At 42.6% G+C, this 14,512-nt stretch overlaps 1 protein-coding gene across 1 annotated transcript in view; it reads left to right on the forward strand.

Annotated features, from left to right (window-relative positions):
• The window catches only part of LOC139411015 (phosphatidylinositol 4-phosphate 5-kinase type-1 beta-like), a 97,140-nt gene that overhangs the window by 46,228 nt on the left and 36,400 nt on the right, over nt 1–14,512 (forward strand). Inside the window, exons 2-4 of the mRNA XM_071156796.1 lie at nt 15–111; nt 869–937; nt 1,985–2,115. Coding sequence (XP_071012897.1) covers nt 869–937; nt 1,985–2,115 — 200 coding nt within the window. The 5' untranslated portion in view covers nt 15–111. The remainder of the gene's footprint in view (nt 1–14; nt 112–868; nt 938–1,984; nt 2,116–14,512) is intronic.

The raw sequence follows: 14,512 nt of genomic DNA on the forward strand, positions 1-14,512 counted from the left end.
CTCTTCTCTTCCAGAGGCTGTCTGGAGATTGAAACCTCCCCATGACTGCCTGATGACCAAGAGATGTGGTCGTGATCTCTGTTCCACTGGCAGAGCTTTTCACTAAGCAAGGTGACTGATTACACCTTCACTTTTCACTTAGCAGGGTGACTGATTACACCTTCACTTTTCACTAAGCAAGGTGACTGATTACACCTTCACTTTTCACTAAGCAAGGTGACTGATTACACCTTCACTTTTCACTAAGCAAGTGTGACTGATTACACCTTCACTTTTCACTAAGCAAGGTGACTGATTACACCTTCACTTTTCACTAAGCAAGGTGACTGATTACACCTTCACTTTTCAATTAGCAGGGTGACTGATTACACCTTCACTTTTCACTTAGCAGGGTGTGCTCATTATACCTGCTTCACGCGGACACTCCTGTCTACAGGGTCTTATTGATAAGCATCACTGACAGATACTGCAGATATACTGTGTTAGTTTACATCATCACATTAAGACCTATAGGAGCAATTCAGCATGACAATGTCTAGCGTATGTAGACAATGTGACTGTGTATCTGTGTCAGATGATGCAGTGAAAAATGCGTAGCTCACCAACCTGCACAGGTCTATAAGTCAAACTCAAACTGTAGGCCTATGTGGTCGTGTACTCTAGCCTGAGAAAGACGGTAGTGGAAAAACCTCCCTCTTTGTGAGCTTTATGTTGACATTATGAAATAACCCAAAATGAATCTAGTCAGTCAATGTGAATTGACTTTATTCCTGTACCACTGACCTAAAGTAGCACCTGAAGAAACTTTGTTTGTTTCTAAACTTTGACCAGTGAGTTCCTTTATTCTTCTGCTCTGTCCTCTCATCAGATGTCAACGACCACAGAAAATGGAGTGGGAGGGTCTCGAAACACGAGCGGAGAGAAAACATACAAGAAGGTAAAGTTTCATCCCTCCATATACTGCTCTCTCTGGCTGGATTCTACTGGCCTTTTATGACAACCATGAAGGGAGGTTTCTTAATGCTTGTTGAAATGAATGACCATTTATCACTATGAAGCCTGTTGATGTGACCCAAGAAGCCTTTTAAAGTGACTCTTTGTCATATGAGCTCCTATCAATGTCCTGCTTCTACACAGTTCTCACATGATGGGAAGCGATCCTCACAGTCCATTCTCTGCTTTATTACATTTTCATTTGGATCAGACGTCACCGGTGGTGATGGGATTTTTGTGCCACACACAATATAACAGGGCCTAATTCAGTCGATTTGAAACATCTAGGTATTGAATTTGACATTATCAGAACTATTGAAGCCATCGAAGACGGTGTCATGGGCATCAACTGGCTTTCAATTTCATGACGTTAACGTGCTTGTTTCAGAAAATCGGACATTGTTTTCTGATTGCACTGTATGTTCCTGACTTTTTACAAGACATTTTACACTGACCTTTTTACAAGACATTTTACACTGACCTTTTTACAAGACATTTTACACTGACCTTTTTACAAGACATTTTACACTGACCTTTAGAATACATTTTACACTGACCTTTACAAGACATTTTACACTGACCTTTTTACAAGACATTTTACACTGACCTTTTTACAAGACATTTTACACTGACCTTTTTACAAGACATTTTACACTGACCTTTAGAATACATTTTACACTGACCTTTACAAGACATGCCTCTCTTCTGGGAATTTGTTACCTTGCTCTTTGGAGTTTACGCCTAGTTCACCTACCTTTTTTTTAAGGTATCTGTAACCACAGATGCGTATCTGTATTCCCAGTCATGTGAAATCCATTGATTAGGGCCTAATAAATTTATTTAAATTCACCGATTTCCTAATATGAACTGTAACTCCGTACAATCCTTGAAATTGTTGCGTTTTATATTTTTGTTTGATGGATTTGTTGCTTGATTGAGTTGTTGATTCGTTAATGTATGTGTTGATTGTTTGGTTGTCCCTGACCCTCAGACCACATCGTCAGCCCTGAAGGGGGCCATCCAGTTGGGCATCGGCTACACAGTGGGCAACCTGACCTCCAAACCTGACAGAGATGTTCTCATGCAGGACTTCTATGTGGTGGAGAGCGTCTTCCTGCCAAGGTGAGGAGCAGGGACATGACGGATGATTATATTGATGCTATAGTATATAAACTCAGCAAAAAAAGAAACGTGCTCTCACTGTCAACTGCGTTTATTTTCAGCAAACTTAACATGTGTAAATATTTGTATGAACATAATAAGATTCCACAACTGAGACATAAACTAAACAAGTTCCACAGACATGTGACTAACAGAAATGGCATAATGTGTACCTGAACAAAGGGGGGGGTCAAAATCAAAAGTAACAGTCAGTATCTGGTGTGGCCACCAGCTGCATTAAGTACTGCAGTGCATCTCCTCCTTATGGACTGCACCAGATTTGCCAGTTCTTGCTGTGAGATGTTACCCCACTCTTCCACCAAGGCACCTGCAAGTTCCCGGACATTTCTGGGGGGAATGGCCCTAGCTCTCACCCTTCGATCCAACAGGTCCCAGACATGCTCAATGGGATTGAGATCCGGACTCTTTGCTGGCCATGGCAGAACACTGACATTCCTGTCTTGCAGCAAATCACGCACAGAACGAGCAGTATGGCTGGTGGGATTGTCATGCTGAAGTGTCATGTCAGGATAAGCCTGCAGGAAGGATACCATATGAGGGAGGAGGATATCTTCCCTGTAATGCTTAGCGTTGAGATTGCCTGCAATGACAACAAGCTCAGTCCGATGATGCTGTGACACACCGCCCCAGACCATGACGGACCCTCCACCTCCAAATCTATCACACTCCAGATTACAGGCCTCTGTGTAACACTCATTCCTTCGACGATAAACGCAAATCCAACCATCACACCTGGTAAGACAACCACGACTCATCAGTGAAGAACTCTTTTTGCTAGTCCTGTCTGGTCCAGTGACGGTGGGTTTGTGCCCATAGGCAACATTGTTGCTGGGGCGGCAGGGTAGCCTAGTGGTTAGAGCGTTGGACTAGTAACCGGAAGGTTGCAAGTTCAAACCCCCGAGCTGACAAGGTACAAATCTGTCGTTCTGCCCCTGAACAGGCAGTTAACTCACTGTTCCTAGGCGTCATTGAAAATAAGAATTTGTTCTTAACTTGCCTAGTTAAATAAAGGTCAAATTAAAAAAATATAATGTCTCGTGAGGACCTGCCTTACAACAGGCCTATTGTGAGCAGTCTGAGCACTGATGGAGGGATTGTGCATTCCTGGTGTAACTCGAGCAGTTGTTGTTGCCATCCTGTGCCTGTCCCACAGGTGTGATGTTCGAAGGTCTGCCACTGCGAGGACGCTGTCTTAGGCGTCTCACAGTACGGACATTGGAATTTATTGCCCTGGCCACATCTGCATCCTTGCAGCATGCCCACGCAGTTGAGCAGGGACCCTGGGCATCTTCATTTTGTTGTTTTTCAGAGTCAGTAAGTGTCCTCAGTTTTCACAACTGAGACCTTAATTGCCTACCGTCTCTGTAAGCTGTCTTAACGACCGTTCCACAGGTGCATGTTCGTTAATTGTTTATGTTTCATTGAACAAGTGTTTAAACCGTTTACAATGAAGATCTGTGAAGTTATTTGGAGTTTTACGAATTATCTTTGAAAGACAGGGTCCTGAAAAAGGGGTGTTTCTTTTTTTGCTGAGTTTAGTACAGCACAGTATAAAATATTATACAACTGGTAGGTCTAATCCTGAATGCTGATTGGTTAAAACTGCATTCCAGCGAGTGTCTATTCACGTTACCACTGGCTAAATCTAAGACGTTAAAATGCTTATTTACTCTGTTGCATCTGACTGCACAATCCACCGTTTCACCAGCACAGCCAGGCAATTTATAAACTTGATCTCCACTATAAAAAGCATCAGGATATTTTCTCACATTTCTTTTAGACTAACATTTAGTTTTCAACAGCAGAGATTTGTATAAACCTTGCTCTGTCTCTGACATTTGCAACATTGTTTCAATATTCATATTCGATCTCCAGCTTTCGCATAGTAATGAACGTGTTGAAATCATGAATCAGCATAATTTTTATGGATATATACAGTCGTGGCCAAAAGTTTTGAGAATGACACAAATATAAATTTTCTGCCTCTGTTTGAATGATGAAAATTTGCATGTACTCCAGAATGTTATGAAGTGTGATCAGATGAATTGCAATTAATTGCAAAGTCCCTCTTTGCCATGCAAATGTACTGAATCCCCCCAAAACATTTCCACTGCATTTCAGCCCTGCCACAAAAGGACCAGCTGACATCATGTCAGGGGTTCTCTCGTTAACACAGGTGGGAGTGTTGACGAGGACAAGGCTGGAGATCACTCGGTCATGCTGATTGAGTTCGAATTACAGATTGGAAGCTTCAAAAGGAGGGTGGTGCTTGGAATCATTGTTCTTCCTCTGTCAACCATGGTTATCTGCAAGGAAACACGTGCCGTCATCATTCCTTTGCACAAAAAGGGCTTCACAGGCAAGGATATTGCTGCCAGTAAGATTGCACCTAAATCAACCATTTATCGGATCATCAAGAACTTCAAGGAGAGCGTTTCAATTGTTGTGGAGAATGCTTCTGGGCGCCCAAGAAAGTCCAGCAAGCGCCAGGACCGTCTCATGAAGTTGATTCAACTGCGGGATCGGGGCACCACCAGTACAGAGCTTGCTCAGGAATGACAGCAGGCAGGTGTGAGTGCATCTACATGCACAGTGAGGCGAAGACTTTTGGAGGATGGCCTGGTGTCAAAAAGGGCAGCAAAGAAGCCACTTCTCTCCAGGAAAACATCAGGGACAGACTGATATTCTGCAAAAGGTACAGGGATTGGACTGCTGAGGACTGGGGTAAGGTAATTTTCTCGGATGAATCCCCTTTCCAATTGTTTGGAGCATCCGGAAATAAGCTTGTCTGGAGAAGATGAGGTGAGCGCTACCATCAGTCCTGTGTCATGCCAACAGTAAAGCATCCTGAGGCCATTCATGTGTGGGGTTGCTTCTCAGCCAAGAGAGTGGGCTCACTCACAATGTTGCCTAAGAACACAGCCATGAATGAAGAATGGTACCAACACATCCTCCAAGAACAACTTCTCCCAACCATACAGGAACAGTTTGGTGACGAACAATGCCTTTTCCATCATGATGGAGCACCTTGCCGTAAGGAAAAAGTGATCACTAAGTGGCTCGGGGAAAAAAACATTGATATTTTCGGTCCATGGCCAGGAAACTCCCCAGACCTTAATCCCATTGAGAACTTGTGGTCAATCCTCAAGAGGCGGGTGGACAAACAAAACCCCACAAACTCCAAGCATTGATTATGCAAGAATGGGCTGCCATCAGCCAGGATGTGGCCCAGAAGTTAATTGACAGCATGCCAAGGTGGATTGCAGAGGTCTTGAAAAAGAAGGGTCAACACTGCAAATATTGACTCTGCATCAACTTCATGTTTGTCAATAAAAGCCTTTGATACTTATGAAATACTTGTAATTATACTTCAGTATTCCATAGTAACATCTGACAAAAATAGACACTGAAGCAGCAAACTTTGTGAAAATAAATATTTGTGTCATTCTCAACTTTTGGCCACAACTGTACAAATAAATATGAATAGAAAACCGCTAAAATGAAAGGAAGTGCAGGTTAGAAAAGCCATGCTCGAACATGAAACGCAAACATTAAATTACTTTACATCAGGGCCTTCCGGGTGGCGCAGTGGTCTAAGGCACTGCATCGCAGTTCTAGCTGTGCCACCAGAGATTTTGGGTTTGAGCTCAGGCTCTGCCGCAGCCAGCCGCGACCGGGAGGCTCATGGGGAGACGCACAATTTGGCCCAGCGTCGTCCGGGGCTAGGGAGGGTTTGGGTTGTGGGTTGTGTTTCGGAGGACGCATGGCTCTCGACCTTCGCCTCTCCCGAGTCCTACTACTACTAATTGGATACCACGAAATTGGGGAGAAAAAGGGGTAAAAATGTCAAATCTCTCCCTTTACTCAGTCACAGATATTTTTTACACTTATATATATATATATATATATATTATTTTTTTTCTCCCCAATTAAGTGATTTACGATCTTGTCTCATCGCGGCAATTCCCCTACAGGTTCAGGAGAGGTGAAGGTTGAGAAGTCATACGTCCTCCGAAACAACCAGCCAACCATGCTTCTTAACACCCGCCCGCTTAATCCGGAAACCAGCTGCAGTTTCACTACTTCACAAGAAAGCCATTTCAACATAAAAAATAAAAAAATTAATCAAAATGCTTTTTTGGGGGGCAGAAATGCCATTTGGAACATTCTGAACTTCTAAATTGCTAAATTACGAGCCTAGTTAGTTTAGCCACAGAAAAAGCCAGCAACCTCCCGCTAGCCATGATTGGCTGAGATAATGAGTGGGCTGGACATGTCGAGAGCTGGGTTTGTATTGGTCTGCTATGTAGCACGCTTCTGTCTATTTGAGCTGGTCAGTATGTGTAGGTAATCCTGACTAACGCGGCTTTAAAAAATATATATTGCATAGTGGAACTGCATAAGTGTTGCTCTCCACTTTCTGGAGGACCGAGTTTTGAAATCAGTGGAATTAGCTAAGGAGATGCAGAAAACACCTGTGTCCGGATTACATCTTCAAACTATGGGCAACCATGGCATCCGTGACAGAGGGAGAAGCGTCCTTCCATGTATAATGCATCCATCCATGTAAGATAGTCTAGCTAGCAACATTTTCAGATATTACACATTTCTAATTTTGTCAGAAAGTTGTTTTAATTTCAAGTTAGTGTACTGTTACCTAGCTAGCTAATGTTAGCTGGCCGGCTCACTAGCTAACATTACTTGTTGTAATATTAATCGTATTTCAGAACCATTAGCTTTGCTAGTTATAGGCTGTTAGCTAGCTAACATTGAACCTGGTTGGTTAGCTACCTGCAGATTCATGCATGGTAGTAACGTCATGAGTTGGGATTATGGTTCATTGTTTCATTAGCTAGCTACATGTCTTAACTTGAGGGCCGGGGGCAGTATTCAGAAATTCGGATGACTGACGTACCCAAAGTAAACTGCCTGTTACTCAGGCCCAGAAGCTAGGATATGCATATAATTTGTATTGGATAGAAAACACTCTAAAGATTCTAAAGCTGTTAAAATAATGTCTCTGAGTATAACAGAACTGATATGGCAGGTGAAAACCCAAGGAGAATCCAACTGGATTTTTTTTTTTTAGGTCACAACTCATTGAAATTGCCGTCTATGGGAAAATCAAAGGAATACCTCCCAGATTGCAGTTCCTAGGGCTTCCACTAGATGTCAACAGTCTTTAGAATGAGTTTCAGGCTTGTTTTTTGAAAAATGAGATAGTATTTGTAGTTTTTCTAGGTAGCTCCCATTTTGACTGTATTGTGGCGCGCGTGCATGAGGGCACGCACTTCATTATTTATCTCCGGTAATGAACATACTATTCTCCGTCTTAAATTGTACTGTTTATTTACATATTAGGGTACCTGAGGATCAATTAGAAACATTGTTGGGACGAAGTTTATTGGTAACTTTTGGAATTCCTTTATATGCATTTTGAAACCGGCGGTTTACTGAATCAAGCGCGCCAGCTAAACGTACTTTTTTGGGGATATAAAGAAGGTCTTTATCGAACAAAATGACCATTTGATGTGTAGCTGGGACCCTTGGGATTGCAAACAGAGGAAGATCTTCAAATATAAGTGATGTATTTTATTGCTATTTCTGACTTTTGTAATGCCTGTGCAATTTGTGTGTGGGGCGCTGTCCTCAGATAATCGCATGTTATGCTTTCGCCGTAAAGCCTTTTTGAAATCTGACAAAGTGGCTGGATTAACAAGAAGTTAAGCTTTTAAATGATGTAGGACACGTGTATTTTCATGAATGTTTAATATTACGATTTTGTATTTTGAATTTGGCCCACTCCGATTCCACCGGATGTTGTCGAATTTGATCCTGGTAACAGGATTTCCGTACTAAGAGGTTTTAATAAAAGACTCCACTATGCAAGTATCCATTTCAATAGATTGTTCATGATGTCACTGCGAGCTGTTGATAGATGTAGCTGGTAATTTTGCTCTGGCTATCTACTCCGATTTCAGAGCACTCTCGTCTGAGTGTGCCAGAGCTTAGAATAACTGACAAATTTACCAATATGGCCGGTGTTAGTAAACGTTGGCAAAATTAAGCCTAATTAAATTGCTGCCAGCAACATAGTTGCAGTCACCAATGCTCTGGATAACACAAAAACAGCCTAACCAGCTCTGCTCGGGCTTGTAAAATGGTCAAAGTGAGCTGTTCTCTCATTTGTGTCTGGAAGTAGTTAGCAAGCTAGTCAACATTAGCCAGTTAGCTTGGGTGCTTGACTGCTGTTGTTAGGACAGAATGCTCAGATCAACCCTTAAAGAGATGGGTGGGGATAAAGGTTAAGAGGGTGTGAACGATGCTGAATGGGTGTAGACAAAGAGGAGCTCCAGTATATGTACCAAAATATTCAAAGGCCATTTTCCCAAAAGGGATGTTTCAAGTTATCAACTTTCAAAGCAGAGTTACTTTCCCATTGTTCCTCAACTGTAGTGCATGATATACAAGTTTCTAGCTCTGAGTCTCTACTTTTATCTAATGTAAAAAACCCAATTTTTAAAATTTTGTTTCATAAGACCGAACGAGCCGGTCAGTCACCAATGTGTCGGGGGAAACCCTGTTCAACCGACGACCGAGGTCAGCCTGCAGGCACCCAGCTCGCCACAAGGAGTCACTAGAGTGCGATGAGCCAAGTACATTTCCAAAATAAAAGTCTAGAGCTTGTTTTGGAACTGCATTCCATAACGACGTTACATCAGTAGATGGCGGAGTATAGTCTTGGGTCTTCAGCAAATGACTTGTGTCTGAACAATAAAGACACAGAATGTCTAGAATAACTGCCTGAGCTGCAAAACAGAAAGTAAATATGATTAAGGATAGGCCTATTCCGCTATCTAAGTATGCCATGGTGTTGTGTTATTTATTGGCCTTATAATTGCATAATTTATTTTTATAGCTGCATAGTGCTACTGTGGTGATCATGTAACCTAATGAATCACACTTTTTCCAGTATTTGGGAGCACAGACTGTAGGCCTTATTAGGCATTTTGACTATTGTATTAGTGAATTTCACTCTGTATGTAGGCTTGTTCTAGCTATTTGCGTTGCACGACCCCATCACGCAGAGGCTATATTCATATCAATAAATGAGACAAAACGAAATATTGATTAAGTCTAGGCTATAATCTGTCCTGATCGAAATAGCCTTGGGGTCCCTTAATAGTCTGGACGTTTCCCTATCAGCCACTGCACATGCTTCTTCAACAGGTGTGTTTAAAATGCATTTTGAGACTGTATTTAGAGGCCTGTGAGCTAGGGTCTCTTTTTAAGGGAAGCCCTATAATAAAAAGTTATAAAACACAAATGGAGTTCTACGATTATTACGCAAAGCACCAGTACCCAAAATGATAGCCTGAATTGCATTGACTATAAGTTGAATGCCTATTTTTTATTTATTTGGATAGGCCTAAATTAAACATTAAATTATTAAAGTGATAGGCTAAAGAACTAAGAATGTAGATAATTTTGAATACACACATGGATATCAATAAACTAATGGATAAGACTTCTATTCCCTTTTGATTTAGTTCCTATTGCAACTGAGACAAATGACTGAATGGCTGACATACTGACTGGATTAATTAAATGTTCAAATATGTTGGAATGACGAGTTGCACGCATCATGCATGCTCTGCACTGGTAAATACTACTGGTTATGTTTCATTATTCCTGGTAGATACTACTGGTTATGATTCATTATTCCTGGTAGACACTACTGGTTATGTTTCATTATTCCTGGTAGACACTACTGGTTATGTTTCATTATTCCTGGTAGATAGTACTGGTTATGTTTCATTATTCCTGGTAGATACTACTGGTTATGATTCATTATTCCTGGTAGACACTACTGGTTATGTTTCATTATTCCTGGTAGACACTACTGGTTATGTTTCATTATTCCTGGTAGACACTACTGGTTATGTTTCATTATTCCTGGTAGACACTACTGGTTATGTTTCATTATTCCTGGTAGACACTACTGGTTATGTTTCATTATTCCTGGTAGACACTACTGGTTATGTTTCATTATTCCTGGTAGACACTACTGGTTATGTTTCTGATTGGAGACAGAGCCCATAGAATGGGATGGTGCAATATTGAATGAGTCATATTTTGATAAGGTGCATGCATGTGGATGTCCACGTCACCCAGAAACATGCCCATTCTGTAGAGAGTTACACCTAGCATACTGAAACTTCACTGTTGTAGGCATAATACAGCTAGTGCTATCTAGACTTGTACTGGCAAACAAATCCATGACATTAGCTACCTAAATGTGAAGTAAACTCAACTGAGGAGTAATAGAGAATGGAGACTTTTAACTTGAAAATGTGCAGGATACCTCTTCCCAGTTTCCCTGACTTTGTTTATACTGTGTTATGTTTGAACACTCCTCACAGGCTGTTCGGTGAACATTGTTTTTGTTGGTGAGATGAAACTGCCAAAACTCTCAAAGGTATTATTGTACGTCAGAATTGCAACACAAGATTTGTTCAAGCCTAAACTGTTCGTCCGTAATCGTAACATGGTGTTTGAATGTTCACTGGTGAAATTTCACATTTACGTTTCACACATGGCTTTTCTTACGATCCTAACAATTTACATATGGATTTTCTTAAGATCCTAGCGATACGCACGTTCAATCTTTTGTCAGCTATCTCACTCCATAGCTTAACCCCTCGTTGATTATCCCTTACGTATAGTAATACTGAGTAGCAGTTTACAATATGTTGTATCTACCTAAGTATGCGTTCACACAAATACATGCTTTACAGCCTGAGTAGATGAATCCTAATAAGTCCTTTAGAAACACCACAGCCTATGTTGACGCTGCTGTGAAGTGACTCGTTGACTTTCAGCAGTGAACCTGCAGTATGGCTGAAGAGGGAACAGAGGTTGAGCTAGATCTGTCTGCTAGCTGAAATAGGAACGCTTCATGTCTGGATCTCTCCATGAAACAAGGGAGGAGGCGTTCCCCTTAAACAGTAATGACTCACATAGAGGATTCATATCCTAAAGAATAAAAAAGGGGCTTCTATCATTTAACATGAATGTGAATCGGCTAGTTGAAGTCATGGTGTATGGACTCTGTCAATCCAGTGGATTATAAACTCCAAATCCCTGGAAATCAGTTTACTGTGTCTTTTAACACCAGTGTGCAAAACATACTGCATGCCGTGTCATGCCTAGCCCATCAAATTGTCTGTCTTTTAATAATTACATCAGCAGCTTAAAGAAACACTTTACATAACCCCAAACACACCCAGGAATACACGCACCCATACACACAAACAAACACATGCACATACACACACACACACATACACAAAACACACACACAAGTGTAAGAGATGACATTATTAGTGCCGTCAGATCACATCTCTTGGTATTAACAGATGAGCGAACGTCATGCACTGTTTGAGTAATCTTCTTGTCTATATCGCACATATTTCGCCAAAGATCTAGAATATCTGTTACCGAACGACATTAAACAAACCTCTCCCCATATGAAAAACAGAAAATCACCAGAGAATGTCATCCTCTTGATTGGTTGAGTTTTGTAAGCTAGTTTTTTTAAGAATTGATATTTGCTAATGGTCATGCCAGCCTCTTTCCCTTCCAAGCTCTGCAGAGACTTGGACTAGGAAATGCTTTCTGTGTGTCCCTTTCCAAATGGCACATCAGGACATGCAAAGTCTGTCCTTCAATAGAAACTGAACACACTGGTATATGCAAACATGCTGTCAGATTTAACTCGCACCCTTGAGTTTCACATTTATTATGCTCATTTCAATATATACTGCAGGTTAAAGGGATTTTATGCAAATTTTCCTGCTTAACACAGGTGCAATAGCCATCCCAGAATGTTGAAATTAATTTGTTTAGCCAAACATAGAGAGAGAACAATATGTTCTCATTTGTCTCTTTATGGGCATCTTTTGATTGAGAGCGGGCTGGTGACAATGACAACACTGGAGAGACCAGGTGTTTTAACCTCTACTAGAAGAGACAAAAGACTCTCCATGGAGGAAAAACAAACAGAACAAAATGAGTGTAGGAGGAAGCTTAAGCCATGATGTGGCTACAGGCATACAGTAACACAGTGGTTCCCAAACTGTGGGGCGTGAGGAGCCGCCGGGGGGGGGGGGTATTTTTATTTTTTAAAGGAACTCAGTCCGGCTTTAAACTTACTCTTGAAAGTTGTAGCATGCACGACAGCGCCAGCTGTTCTGGGCGACCGTGTGGTAACGCTCTTGGTAGCCGATGTGAGCAAGACCTTTAAACAGGTCAACATTCACAAAACCGCGGGGCCAGATGGATTACCAGGACGTGTACTCAAAGCATGCGCGGACCAACTGGCAAATGTCTACACTGACATTTTCAACCTCTCTCTGACTGAGTCTGTAATATCTACATGTTTCAAGCAGACCACCATAGTCCCTGTGCCCAAGGAAGCGAAAGTAACCTGCCTCAATAATTACTGCCCCGTAGCACTCACGTCGGTAGCCATGAAGTGCTTTGAAAGGCTGGTCATGGCTCACATCAACACCATCCTCCCAGATACCCTAGACCCACTCCAATTCGCATACCGCCGAACAGATCCACAGATAACGCAATCTCAATAGCACTCCACACTGCCCTTTCCCACCTGGACAAAAGGAACACCTATATGAGAATGCTGTTCATTGACTACATCTCAGCGTTCAACACCATAGTGCCCTCAAAGCTCATCACTAAGCTAAGGACTAAAATAAACACCTCCATCTGCAACTGGATTCTGGACTTCCTGACAGGATTCCCCCAGGTGATAAGGGTAGGCAACAACACATCTGCCACGGTGATCCCAGACACTGGGGCCCCTCAGGGGTGTGTACTTAGTCCCCTCTTGTACTCCCTGTTCACCCACAAGTGCGTGACCAAACACGACTCCAACACCATTAAGTTTGCTGACGACACAACAGTGGTTGGCCTGATCACCGACAATGATGAGACAGCCTATAGGGAAGAGGTCAGAGACCTGGCAGTGTGGTGCCAGGGCAACAACCTCTTCCTCAATGTGAGCAAGACAAAGGATCTGATCGTGGACCACAGGAAAAGGCGGGCCGAACAGGCCCCCATTTAATATCAACATGGCTCGAGAGTTTCAAGTTCCTTGGTGTCCACATCACCAACTAACTTTCATGGTCCAACCACACCAAGACAGTCATGAAGAGGGCATGACAACACCTTTTCCCCCCTAGGAGACTGAAAAGATGTAGCATAGGTCCCCAGATCCTCAAAAAGTTATACAGCTGCACCATCGAGAGCATCCTGACCGGTTGCATCATCGCCTTACAGAGTGTACTACTGGGGACAAGCTTCCTGCCATCCAGGACCTATAAAATGGGCGGTGTCAGAGGAAAGCCCAAAAAATTGTCAGAGACTCCAGTCATAGACTGTTATTTCTGCTATTGCACGGTAAGTGGAGCGCCAAGTCTAGGACCAAAAGTCTCCTTAACAGATTTCACCCCCAAGCCATAAGACAGCTGAACAATTAAGTAAATGGCCAACGGACTATTTACATTGACCTCCCCCACTGCGGGGGTCGTGGGATGTTCCCCAATGCTGGAAGGGGGGCCCGAGTGAAAAAGTTTGGGAACCCCTGCAGTAACAGAACAGCAGTAGTTTTTTGACTCAATCTCTCCTCTCTCTTTCTCTCTCTCTCTCTCTCTCTCTTTTTCTCTCTCTTTCTTTCTTCCCCCCCCCCCTTGAGAGACACAGGGCACGAGTGACTGACGCAGAGCTCTCAGAGAGGATCTTCCGGGATCCTCCTTCACTTCCCTCATCTCCATTGGTTCCCTGAACTCATACTGCCAGGCTTGTCACTGGCGTTGGCGCCTGTACATCTCAGACATTGTTTATCTGCTGTAACTTGTCTAGTGTTCTTTTCTCGAACAGTACTCTAGTTCTGCTCTGCGTGGATAAGACACTTTCATTGCTGTGTGTGTTTGTGTGCTCTTTCATCTAAATGGTTCTAATATGAGACTATACCGTTTCAGTCACAGCAGGCAGGCAGCACATAGCTCTGTGCAGCTGGAGGTCATTCTCTTTGCCACACACACACACACACAGACACAGACACAGACACAGACACAGAGAGAGCGTGATTTCGTTCAGCAGTAGGCTGATGATCACACCTATTTATGTTGAGGCTGTAGCCTGTCTTGTTACTGGGTGGAAGCACTGGGTGGAAGCATCTTCGGCCAATTGAGGATTCAACAACCTGGTTTCGATAGCAGCTCGCTGTGGAGGTGCCCCTGAAAACGAAGCCTTT

Source organism: Oncorhynchus clarkii, chromosome 6 (assembly GCF_045791955.1).
Source record: "Oncorhynchus clarkii lewisi isolate Uvic-CL-2024 chromosome 6, UVic_Ocla_1.0, whole genome shotgun sequence".
Taxonomy (NCBI): Eukaryota; Metazoa; Chordata; class Actinopteri; order Salmoniformes; family Salmonidae; genus Oncorhynchus; species Oncorhynchus clarkii.